Here is a 13,475-nt window from a genome sequence, read left to right on the forward strand (position 1 = left end):
TACTTGTCTACATTGTTAGCAGGCAGCAAAAACAGAGAAGGGCCGACTGACTTGGAGCTCTGCTTTGGCGTGTCCCTCATTAAATAAAACAGGATATTTAAGGGCTGCCTTTAATTCCTAGTTTGTGCAGTGCGCTGGGCTGATTTTAAGTAAAGACAAACATTTGCTTCAGATTAGTGCCACGCTGATGCTATCAGCACTGTGTGCACTGATGTTGCGTGTTCGCCCCGCTACCGCGCGTAATTACAACGATGTTGTGTTGAGAATTTCCAGAAGCTGAATGACTGGAAAAGTCTGCAGGAAAGAAGATGATGACCATGTCATCAGCCAAGCATGGTTTCCTAAATGTGTACACCTTCGCTGCTCGAGCGTAAACTGATCCCGTCCGTTGTGTTTTTTTCCCCACTGACCACATCAGTGGAGTGGATTTTTAAGAACTGGCTCAGCAGAGCCTCGACATGAATGGGACATTTAGAGGACTGCTGACTGGGACCTGTGTGTTTGTGCCTCACATGTGGTCTGTGACCCTCATTTCAAACAGTGTCGAAAAAAGAAAACAGGATGCCTAAACCATTTGACTCGGCCCATTTGTGTGTGTGACTAAAAGTGAGGCGATGGGGCAAGTCCAGACATGTAGAAAAGAAAATAATTCACTGATGGTCAGAGACTCCTGCGCCCGCTGTGTTCAGTCAATGATCTAATGCTCAGCTCTTGAAATGCAAAGCAAACTTTAAACCGCAACCTCTCACACAATCCTCTCTGTATATTTCAGCCTTCCTGTGAAACCAGCGCATGGACCCAGGGCTCTTCAGTAAATATCACATATATTCCACTAGAAATTCAACTTTTCTTTCAACACCAACATTTCAAAAAGAGATACTGAATTAGAGACAGTTCCTCTTAATTAAACATTCCTTGCCATCCATGTACCATCCTTTGGGGCAATTGTCACTTCGGAGAACTTTGTAGATAAAAAGTAAAGATTAGTTCTGCTGTTCTTTTTTATACTTTTTAAAGTCTGTTTAAGAAACTCATACTTGAATCAAAGTTAAAATACTATTGTGCATATTGTCCCAATTTCGCCCCGTTTCCGCACATACAGTAGTATCTGATAAAACCCTACACATTCCAAGGCAACACAGCTTGAACAGCCTAGTTTACATTTGCACCGTGCCACTATATCACCCTCACAAAGACACACAAAGTGGCATTAGAGACCATCAATCTCTGTCCAGCGTGTGACAGAGAGGCCTTGTGTTTTGCTAATACTCAGATGTAAAAGCTAACACTGAGCAGCAGTCCGCTCTCTGTCTCTGTCTCCAAGGATTCATGTCCTAACTAGCTGAATGAAGGCAGCAGTCCCTGTAGCCAATGTGGAAAAAAAAGAAGAACTGGAATAATTTAGGCAAAATGTGCAGCTATGGTGAAGAAGAAAGTAGTTTTTTTTTGGGGGGGGGGGGGCTAAAACTTTGAAAACTTATTTTACATTAAAGGTCTCATATTTCACTCTTTTCCTGTGTAAGTGTTGAGTAAAAAAGGACCTTTATGTAGTTTTACATCTCCTCATCTTCTCTCAACATTCAGAGAGCCAATCAGAAGAGAGGAGGCTCTTTCCATCTTGACTAATTGGCCGACTGTTTTGTGTTGAGTGATCAAAAAAAAGCTTATTTCAGGTAAACACTCAGTCCTGCTGTTTGGATAGTGGATCTGGGTGACTGGGGGATGATGGAGACCTGCTTTGTTGTGACATCACAAAGTTACAGAAATCCTGACGGCTCATTTTAAGGCTCAGTTTCTGAATACAAACTGTGTGCATTTCTCTGTGGACTGAAGCTTTGATGCTTTCACAGTATTAATACCAAACCTAAAAGCTGTTGTATAAGACCTGGAAATCTCTCTTTTACAGTATAAGACCTTTAAAGCAGAAGTAAGCGATCCGGTCGTTTTGGCTAACTTCCTGTCAGCGGATGGAGTGTCCCCGCCATCGTCCCTATGTCACCACATGCACGCGCATCGTCCTCAGTCTATGCAACTGCCCCCTTGGCGTGCACACACAGAGAGGACCGCCCCTTTATGCCGTTCTCTCTCCTCATTGGATAAAGGTTGTAGGATACAAGGAAAGTTTTCTCCTCGGCTTACAGCAGAGCAGAGTGACTGACAGACCCGTGTTTCGGACCAAACACTCTATATAAGTGATTGCTGTCGGAAGATATAACTATTTAAGACTTATATTAACACAAACATTCCGGTTACTTCTGCTTTAAGTGGAGTTATCTTTACTTGTAAATAAATATGATCCTCCACAGACAGCAGTGAAATCACAAAGCTAAATGTGTATAATATTCATTATATCTAAGAGCTGCCTGTAATCACAAGATTTAAAAACACATACACAAAACACAGTATTAAATATTCAACATATAGACCTACAGTACATTGTCTCTGTGTGTAGTCAGTATCATGTATATGTGTCCTCCGAGTCAGTCTGATTATCTGTCACTATCTGTCCCGGTCCCCTGGCTCCCACTGTGAATGATTACACACACACACACACACACCCCCAGGAGATCACGTGACCTTTACCTCCTTAGGTCACATGGAGTACACATCTGTCAAAATATGTGACCACAACATATCAGTTACATCCAGTGACAGCTCAGAGTTAATAATATGCATACATTAGCGGCAGATACAACACAGTCAGATATCTACCTGACTTCTCCAAGAGAATGTTTGTTTGTTTGTTTGTTTGATAAGGAGCAGCGATCTAATCTCTCACAGCTCAGCAGATTAAGACCGATTAAAAACTGTGCATTTTAACATTTGTTCTCATCAGTGCAACTTTAGAGCACAGCCGGTTTTATGGGCTTTCCCCTCAGAAGACATTAGGACTTAGCAGGAAAGGTGTAACTAATAACATCAACAATGGCTCCACGCTTTTTAAGTGTCCCAGTGAGCCATGGAAATGAGCCGGCATGCATGTAACTGGCAGATCTAAATGAAACACAGCTATAATTATGTTATCATTTACTACTGTTCTTTTTCCTACTAGGAAATAATGTCTGAAAATGTGGCTTGTGCTCCTCATGCTGGCAATTAGCACATATGAAACCTCAATGTCAGTGATTTTAACCTTTATGACACACAGGCCAATGCATTGACTGAACCATCTGAAGCATGTCTTATCTAGGTCATGTTATCATTCGATGAACAGTCATAAATATTAATTCTGTTCAAAACATCTTTACTTTCACTCAGATGAATAAAAAAAACAACTTTATTTCAATCTCTGGAATTGTCTTTGATACCTTTCTCTTTTCTCGTTATGATATTGAACCAAAAGAGTGAAATAAAAGAGGAAGATGCTTTTCCACTTAGTTTGAATTCATCATTAGAGACCTACAAAGTGAACCTCCAGGGTGAGCGAAAAGCGCTGCCAATTAACTGGATGAGTGGATGACACAGGAATCAGCGACTTTTGACCTTGTTTTCTGTTCGGGCTGCATCTCTCTCGCGGCCGTCGGCGGGGTTTGATGTTTGTGAGTAATAGCGTCAGTTCTGAGAAGCTTGTCGCAGCTCATCAGTCCTGGACCCCTTCGCTGTATCTGCAGCACTGCCACCATGTTACACAGTGTGCGTTGGAGGAGATACGCTATGACATGAGTGTAGCTCACACACTATCACTTACCCAGATGTGCTGGGGGATAAAGTGAAGCGCTCAGTCGGATGGCATTTGCTAAGTGATTCAAAAATGACGTGATACAGTGGAGGCAGAGCTGTCTGATACTCTAAACCTGAAGACTGTGGTTTTAAATTGTTGAGCTACAAGTGCTCCAACACTGAACCTTTTTAGCAGTTTCAGTAAAGTCAGGTATAGTTCTCTTACTTTGGCTGCGGTTTCTCAGTTTGGTAAAACAGTTGTATACTGTACATGTATACTGTAGCGCATACGTACTTGATTCTTGGCAGGATGTGAAGTATAGTGTATTACAGAGTTCAGGGTAAATCTACAATCCTTTCATCTTTGTGTGGTAGCACGGAGCGGTTAAACGTTGGACGTAATGAGGAGATGAAGGCTGAAATGGGAGACATCTGTCAAATGATTTAACCTACAGTGTATTTAACATGAAGCTCTCCTACGCCGCGCTGCTTTCTAAATGATTTCCTGACCCATGATTAATACTATACGCTTAAGTCAGAGGAGCGAACGTTCCCAGCAGCAGCAGCCGGGTTCCTCGAAAACCGCCACTGCAGCACCCTATAATTATCAAAACATAACATGCACCCGTAAATTTGGCCTTTCCATCCATGCACGGTGAACCAATTAGGGATGCTGGAGTTGTCATCTGGATGGGGCTCGCCATATTTTCCCCATCAGTCAGTGCTCAAAGACCCAGCTCAGTTATAAACGACCTCAAGTTGCAATCGATTCCCAGGCAGCATATTGAAATTTATAGTCAGCTGCCAGTTACAGGAGATGGATGGCTGCAAATGTGGGAGACTCTGCAAAGGAGGTTGTGAATCTTCCAACATTTCCTCTGCAACAATAATAAGACTTGATGGAAAATGGAACAGGAGGGCAACACGTCCTTCTCTGGATTTTTTTCCCCTTCTCCTGCAGCAGAGGTGATGAAGTTTCACACTGAGTTTTGTTTGCAGCGATCCACTGACATTTTCAAAATGTAGGCGTTCCTTTCTTCATCGGGCACCGTCACGCTCGAGGAACGAAATGCTTCTGTTTTATTGTTGTTGGAGCGGCGTTTTCATCATTAGCATTCAACGGGCACGGCTAACAATGTGCTCACAGCAAGTTGTGACCCGCTCTTTTATTGGGGGCAGGCTAACAGCAGTTGCAAGCTCCCTCAGAGAAAGCAAGGAGGGCAGATCCAAAAATATAAAAATGTCACAGTATTCTCTGATTATTAGGTGAGTTGGAATCAAAAGGTCAGTTTTCCACTGAGAGGTAAGTTGAGATTCATATATTTAAAACACTGCGTGCACACTTAGCTACTGACAGCATGGAGCAACCAGCAGTGATGGGAAATGGCAATGATAAGTGAAACGTCAGGACCACTGATGTTGCTGCCACCGGCTAAAGAACTGGTGGTTGAAATCTGAGACGGAGCCAGAGGGGTTTTAAGCTGTTGGAAGCAAAAAGTGTGACAGATGATATTTACTCTCAATATTCTGCAAAACAAGCAGAAAGATGTGGGATAACATTCAAAAGTGAAGGTGAAGTGGGAGATCCTTATATCCACTCCCCATCAGAAATCGCTAAAGACTCCTATGAGACGAGTTATGTGATATAATATGGTTGTAGAAAATGACTGATATCTAATGGAGGGGATCAAAATCACTCCCATGTGTGCATACAATAAAGCCAGTTTAGCTTAGCATAGCACATAGAGAGAGCTGCTAGGAGGGCTGGATAGGCTGGAAAAGTACCAGTCTGACAACCACCCATGGGTGTAGGTTTGCAGATGGATGATAGGGGAGCGTCCCAGCCAATATTTTGGGAGGACAGAAATGAATTTTTTCATGTCTATGTTGGCAGTGAAGTTGCATTAGATAATTTTGCATCTCCACTGGGATTGATTTAAGAACATAAAAACAAACTACCACTGCCAAGGTGAGAGAAAGTCAAATTCATGGTAAGTGATCCAGATCTGCCCTGAAATCCAACAGGTACTTCCCTGCAACATGCACCATCTCTTCATCAAGTCTGGTGCAAATCTGTTCACCGCTTCTTACGTAATCCTGCTGACAGACACAGGTGAAAACATAACCTTGTAGGTGGAACAAAACAAACAAACAGACAAAAAAAACACATCTCCAGCTGCAGCCTCCACACTTTCCACAGACGGAGAAATGTCAGGGACAAGTGTGAATCTCTCTAGGAGTCCTCGAGTCCTGATTTATTATTTCTTCAGATTAAAGGTGTGAAAGTGTGGGATACTTCATCTTTCCAGCTGCTCAGATATGCAGAGGTGAGGTCAAACTCGCAATTTATTAGAGGTTAGCCTGGTTGTTTCATCAAATGTGGAGGAGATGCTGGGGCTGAGTGCGCTGCGGCTCGGCTGTTATAAAGATGATTCATGCGTAGAGGAGGCAGACACAGATCGTCACTGTGCCTGAGCCTTTGGCCCGAGGAAGTATCAAACTATCCAAAAACACTTCAGCCAACAGTGGCTCTTAGCATTCAAGCTAATTACTCTGTTAGACTTTTATTTTTGCAAGTGTGTCATTACAGGTTAGAACTCTGAAAACGTCTGTGTCGGATGATGGTTAGGAGTTTGTTTTTCCTCAGACAAAATGAATTAAAATTTTGTTTCCCGCATTAAGTAGAGACATCTAAATTGCAGTATGACGCTGCGGTCGGGCCCGACTGAGGCTTCTTTGGTTTTCCAGTGGAGGAGGGCAATGAGCAGAGGGGCACGTGGGTGAAGAAGGGGTGGAGGCGTCAAGTGCTCACATCCTGATACACACTCACTTTATACACAAACACAACCAAGGAAGCAGACCGACTGCCCATGCTGTGTCACATCTTGTGCCAGTGCAGCGAGGTTTCCTCTGCAAAGTAACAGTGCACCGACTGAGGAAGGCAGTCTGTTTAATATCATAAAAAACCACGCTGGGAGCCGGCGTGTGTGTGCAGTAGCATCTGGCGTCGCCGCAGATGCCTGCCAGGGCGCACATTAGATCAGAATAATTGGCCAGGACAGCAGCGTGAGATGGACAAATGAGAACCTCCTCCTGGGTGACCTGATGGCCGAGGGGAAGAATGAACAACGCTGCTCAGTGTCTGATAAGGAGCTTTTGGAATATATATATAAAAAAAGAAAGATACGGCTTAAGGGAGAGGTGCTTTCTATTTAGCTTTTTAAGGTAATGCTGCTAATGTTGGGTTAAAATGAGATTAAACAGGAATATTAGAGAAACTCACGCAATACAAAACCCAGAGTTACAAATATAGAAAGAGATGTTCTCTTAAATTCTTTCCTCTCCTTCGTCTCACGCACACATACTTTAACTTACAGGCTCAGTCATTCATGCACAAGGCTAACAGACTCTGTGAGCCATGTTTCAGCACATTGAAGGTAAAACAAAATTCACTTTGGCAAACTAAAGTACCCCCGATTCTTTAATTAACACTTCCTGATGGTTCCCGTCAGCGAGTGAGATTAATGAGCTGAAGACCTAAATGTGCTAAATCAAGGTTCGGACAATACAAAAAAGACACGTGAACGACTCACCCAGCCCTGTGATAGGGTACAGTACAGCTGTGGGAACAAACCAGGGTTAATGAAGGTTAAAGTGAGATGCACCAACTTGGCAACATCATACTTTTTTTTTTTTACCATGTTCAAAGTCATAATAAAATGTGAAGGTGCAAACTCCTTGCTGTAGTTATTCTGACCTTTGGGACGACAAATTTGAAAATACTCAATTTAACAACATATTCGTGATAATGGTGTTTGGCCTTCCCAGCTCATCATTTGTCTTTCACAGCGAGCATCAAACATTTCACTCTTCACTTGCTTCTACTTTCACTGGGTGCTTTGTGTGTGTGTTTGTGTTAATTTGACCTATGTTCTCTTTTTGTGTGGACTTTCTGAACTGCTTTTAGAGAAGTCAATGCACTAAAAAGAACGTAAAAGAAAATCTGTGCGAGTTTGTTGTAAGGAGAAGAATTTTATCTTGCACAGAGAAAAACAGAAGGTCAGTGCATTCAGTCACATTCTGCACTGCTTTTCATCAGTTTTGAATTGAGGATGAACCTCTCAGTCTACCTTATTTACCACCCCTTTAGATTCCTCTGGTTTGTACCGATATATAGAAAATACTGCATCTTCTCCAAATATGACTGTAGTTTCCCAGTGACATCCTGAAACATATATCCACTGGGTACTTTAGTGTCTGTACTTTCAAACTCTGGTAAATGCAACTGTGTGGAAATACAATAATACTCTTTGTTGAGTTTGTTCATTATTCCCAATACTGTACCTTCACCAGTTGAACATGGAAGAATTTATTTTTGATGTTCAGTACAATGAAATACACAAACAAATGTTGCAAAAGTCAAGATAAATAACTTTGAGTTAGAGAAAATGGAAAACATCCACGACACAATGAAAATGTAAAAATGACTAACGATGAAAATGCAGGCTAATACTACTGCACACCAACACATGTTGCAAACAAGACATTTTTTGGACCAAAATTTCCCTTTCATCAAACAAATAAATATCTAATATGAACAATCTCAAATGTGGTGAGAATTTCTTGATTGCTAGGCGTTCCTGAAGCGAGCTGATCGCACAACGGTGACGCTAAGAAGGGCCGAATGAAGAGTTGTAATGGAAAACACCCAGTTCCACATGTGCAACGTTTATCTTCTCCTTGAGAATCTTTGGTAGAAAAGGTGAAAATAGTACAGAAACGAAATGTAAATGAAATATTTACACATAATACAGTCTCATTAGAGAGGCGTTTCAGCGATGCTGTGGCTGTGGTAGGACCAGAGGAGAGCACGGGAAAACTGTTCGTAAAAAAAAAAAAAAGCATCTTCCTTTGCATCGACGGTACTGTAATAACAGAGGAGCAGAGGCAGAAAAAGTACTTAAACAAAGAAGCTCCCATTTTCCATGAAAATATTAGCCAATGCTGGGTGAAAAAAAAAGACCTCAAGAAGAAGACACAAAAAAAACTGCCTCAATGGTCTTATCTCTGAGGAGCTGTGGAGGCTAGTCTTCGGAGCTCATAGGTAATAGTCCAGATCTGCTCCAGTGAATTTATGTCTCTCTCTACAATGCACTCGGAGCTCACCATTGGTATTCCACAGCAGTCAAATCCATTCAGAAGTTTTATTAGATTCCAGTCTGTTCTGCTCCATCCAATTAGCGGAAGGACAATAGGATGAAGGGGAGAATCTTGTTAGCTCCCGGGGCGGAAGTGGATGAGATACAGAGCGGTGGTCGCAACAGTGGCAGCAGAGGTTCGTGTGTCTTTTTTTTTTTACATCCCGTGTGATTCCAGTGGCAGCGATTACACATGTCCGAGGTCAGTCCCAGTCATCTTTACACACACAGGCGCACTCCTCGTGGTGCTCCAAGGGCACGTCGGTCATGGACTTCTGCACGCCTCTCCCACCGCTCCGGTGCTTCAGCAGTAGAACCTTTCCGGAAACAAGGATGCTTCAGTGAACATGTGGACGATGTCAAGTGGTTGATGTTAAGGCATGCTCAGAGACGAGGTTATTGAGAAATGAAACATGATGCGGGGGAAATCGATTCACCCAACTGACGACACTCACTGTTTAACGGCGAGAGTCATGGCAGTCCGGTGACTTTGCATGCAGGATATTGGTTTTAGAGAAGGAAGGAAATGCTTGTTCAGCCTGCTCTTTACATCCTTCCACTGACTGCCTGTTTTCTCAGGACTGTTTTTATATTGTTTTAATCACAGGTTTGAGCTGGACCCTCCCCATGTTGGACCCTCCCCATGTTTCCGAGCTGTTGGACAGAAATCCTCCTTTTCTCTGATCTGTTTGCCTGTTTTATATTGAATGTTGTGAAGCACTTTGTTACTTGTACTTAAAAGTGCTGTAAAAAAGAAGTCTTATAAAGATTATCCTTGAACAAAGATGCAGCAACATAATCATGTTTCCTTATTTTGGTGGCATCTACGAACAGCTCTGTGAGTTTTGTTGTCGTTGTCAGAGAAAGGTTCACTTACCATATTCTTATTGAGAATTAAACTGTATGTAAATTAGAAATATAATGTAGTAACGTCATCTTTTTCTAATTCAAGCTCTGGTAAGTGTGGCTTCCTGTTTAAATGTTAAAAATGATTTCTTGTATCATTATTATATCACTATTATTACTATTATGTGACTTAAATTTCAGTATTTTGTTCATGTTGTGATCATCACCTCGTGGTATTTCTTTGTGACTCTGGCGGGGACACACTGACAGTCGTAGCAGCGGTGAGAGCAGCAGGCACAGTTTCCACCACAGCGCTTCACCAGGAGGCAGCTGGGCCAGAAAATGGCATCTGTCCTCCTCAGCTCCTCACGCAAGGACACAGAGAAGTTGCGAGGAGTGCAGCTGTACAGTCGAACTTCCTCCCTCAGCTGGTTGAGATCGGCTCCTCCTGAAAGACAAAGACGTGAGACGCATAATCAGAACCACTTGACTATTGTAAACAGATATATATTATATTTCTTGACGGCTGTATTAAAGGGATAGTTCACCCAAAATTGAAATTGCACTCATTATCTACTCACTCTCATGTCGACTAAGGGCTGGGAGAAATTTCAGAGCTATCCTTGGCTTCTCTGAGTTACAGGGGGTCTTGACGTAGCAGTGCATGTCCATACAGTATAACGGTTGCAAATGGACACCAACTGTCTTCGTAACAAAAAGACACACCAATACCTCCATGCTGCTCGTATGTAATGTCCGTCTTGTATTGAAGCCCCGAAATGCGAAATTGTCCCAAAAAAAATTAAATAAGTCTATTTTTCAAGCTTGTTTTATAGCGGAAGCTTCTCGAAGCTCCTCTTCCCGGTTCGTCAAATTTGGACGAACCAGGGTCTGTTCTCTTCCCAGTTTGTCCAAATATGACGAACCGGGAAGAGGAGCTTCGAGAAGCTTCCGCTACAAAGCAAGCTTGAAAAATAGACTTATTTGATTTTTTTCGGGACAATTTCACATTTCGGGGCTTCAATACAAGACGGACATTACATACGAGCAGCATGGCGGTATTTGGATGTTTTTTGGTGTGTCTTTTTGTTACGAAGACAGTTGGTGTCCATTTGCAACCGTTATATGGACATGCACTGCTACGTCGAGACCCCCTGTAACTCAGAGAAGCCACGGATGACTCTGAAACTTCTCCCAGCCCTTAGTCGACATGAGAGTGAGTAGATAATGAGTGAAATTTCAATCTTGGGTGAACTATCGCTTTAAGCTTAAAAGTGGTAACTACCTTTGGCTTTCTTGTTGTGGATGAAGGATTTCCCCAGCACGTGCCACGTGGGTTTGTACAGCTCTTCCATATCCACCTGCCACCGCTCCGGCTCCAAGTACTTCATGACCTCCTCCACAGTGCTCAGCCCCGACACGGCTTCTGACAGCTCCTCCATCCCCTGCAGGGCCGGAGGGAGAGCCGCGGGCACTTCGGGTTCTGATACACTCTGCAGGACACATGGTGAGGAGAGTTGAAGCAAAAAGGTCATTGATACAAAGTGTACAATGCATTAAATGTAGGGGTTTTGCTCTTGTAGGTTTCAGCATGTGATGGACTATCGGATGAGCTTCTCTCTGATGGATTGCATTGTGATGGGGAGTTGTTGGAAAGGGGCGACAAATCCTGCAGCACCGTGGTAAGGAGTCGGACTATTCCCACTCACTAGTCTTTTAAACACTATTACGTGAGTCTTTTAACTAGCTCCTCTTTTTGTCTTTATCCTGTTTTTTATCTTATTGTATCATGTTCTCATGCTGTATTTTTTATGTCCACTGTTTGGTGAGTTTTCATGTTGATTCCAAGTACTGTATGTATTACGTGGTTCTTCCTCTCTCTACTGGCTGCACAACAAATTGCCCCATTGGAGATAATAAAGACACCTTGAACCTTGATATTCGCTTCACCAGGTAAGGCCCTGGGTCGCCCCGTATTGTGCCATTGTATCATGTAAATCTCCTAAAAGATACATAAAACACAAACATCACCAAGGTTGTCATGAAGACAGAAGAATACGACGTGTAGTTTCCACCTCTAGAAACCCCCTCACTGTGACATCCAAGAACTAATAAACTTGCTCTAGGTTACCGATATGAAAACAGGAAAATTACACAAAGGGAACAACTTTGTCAACGGTGTTTTTATGTCTACAATGTGAAAAACCGTTAAGGTATAAAAAAAAGAGGGGAAGTTTGACTCTGCAATGGTACATTTTATGTCATGATAATAAAAACAGGTTTAAATTGGGTTCAGGCTCATTAAACGCTACAGTGGTTTGGATCTGAGTTGAGTTAAATAGAAACCATGACAGCCGCGGCCCAGCTGGGGCCTATTTAAGCTCTATGTGTTAGACCCGGTAATGTGTGGCAGCACCGTGACTAAAGACAGACTTCCCACATTGGTCAATGTGTTGGATAAACAGTTTGTCACTTTATTCTGAGAGCTTAAGACAAAGCAGAGAAGTCGCTCCTACACGGATACATTTATATCTCAATAAAATATTACATCAGTGGCTCTGTTTTGTCCAACAATAGGTGTGCTGATATGCTGCATTTAAAGGTACCATCCCAGGTGCCTCATTTTTGGCAAAATATTATATAAATTATTATATTATAATATATTATAAAAATCTGAGTATATCTGGTAAGTATTAGACAGTAATCGATGACATTAGTGATTTGACATATCAATTGGTCATCTGTGTGAAGAGCAGGGGCCAAAATTTGGCCTACCGATCAAATTAGTCTCAGACAACTTTGGTTGGATGGCCCATCTGTCCGTCAAATTGTCAAATCATGCAACCGCCATCTATGTTTACAGGACATCACTCTCCCTGTAATAAGTTACAAGTCATTTATCTAATATCATATCGTTTAATGACAGTAAAAATGAAGCATAAGGTAAATATCCTGCATAGTTCTTCTGCTATGTGCTACTCTGAACAGAGCGATGGTCTGTTTTACTGAGCAACAGCCTATTTAACGGTTTGATTCCTGATTGGACGGAGCTGGTGGGTGCTTCAAAAAGACAAAAAGAATTGTAAGTCCAGCCGCCTTGGATGGTAACTTTAAGGATGAGCTCAAACAAAGTTCATATTGTGCTGACCACACATGAACCAGCTCCATGTGAATTGATGGCGTCATTTTTTTATGTTGTCAAATGTGATCACATCTCTGTCGGCTCCCCTTGCCCACTTTGCATAACGACGTTTGTCCCCGAAGCTCTCGACTCGCAGGCAGCAGCTTTATTTGTTTGGCGCTCCCAACTCCCCAGGCAGTGGCGTGCAGTCACCGAGGAGATTGATACCTGGGGTGTTGGTCCTCCCGTGAGAGAAGGGGCTAATCTGTTAAACCTTTCAGTCCTGTGACGCTGCGTTTGTCCAACATGTCAGCTGGCTGGTCCCTCTAATCTTTTGTGATTGACAGGTAGAAGGCAACATTGTGACACTTGCAAAAAAAATGCAGCTTGTGAAGAACCGAAAACATTGGCTGCTGGCAGCTGGGGCTTTAAGCTTTTAGGGAGGCAGACGTGGTTGAAAAGAAGGGAAAAAAATGATTCCAGGAATCCGTATCTTCCCTTTGATGACTTATAGGGGAGAATTAGAAAGGAATTCAGTGAGAAACGGAGGTTAGAAGAGGAAAGGTTTTCCTTTCACCAGAGGCCATGGCACTGACATCGCAGGGATTTGTGGTTGGATTCCTATTTACTACTTATGCAAAAAAAATGTT

General features: G+C 42.5%; 1 protein-coding gene across 2 annotated transcripts in view; it reads right to left on the reverse strand.

Annotated features, from left to right (window-relative positions):
- Nucleotides 1-8,168: 8,168 nt before the first annotated feature.
- The window catches only part of pdgfc (platelet derived growth factor c), a 48,643-nt gene continuing 43,336 nt past the window's right edge, over nt 8,169-13,475 (reverse strand). Inside the window, exons 4-6 of one of the 2 annotated variants that reach the window (XM_083980221.1) lie at nt 10,990-11,197; nt 9,932-10,152; nt 8,169-9,175 (exon numbers count right to left, since the gene is read on the reverse strand). In XM_083980221.1, coding sequence (XP_083836347.1) covers nt 9,062-9,175; nt 9,932-10,152; nt 10,990-11,197 — 543 coding nt within the window. In that variant the 3' untranslated portion in view covers nt 8,169-9,061. Of the gene's footprint in view, nt 9,176-9,931; nt 10,153-10,986; nt 11,198-13,475 lie in introns of both variants that reach the window. The other variant, XM_083980222.1, reaches the window with a different exon arrangement.

The sequence above is a fragment of the Trachurus trachurus genome, assembly GCF_905171665.1.
Source record: "Trachurus trachurus genome assembly, chromosome: 10".
NCBI lineage: Eukaryota > Metazoa > Chordata > Actinopteri > Carangiformes > Carangidae > Trachurus > Trachurus trachurus.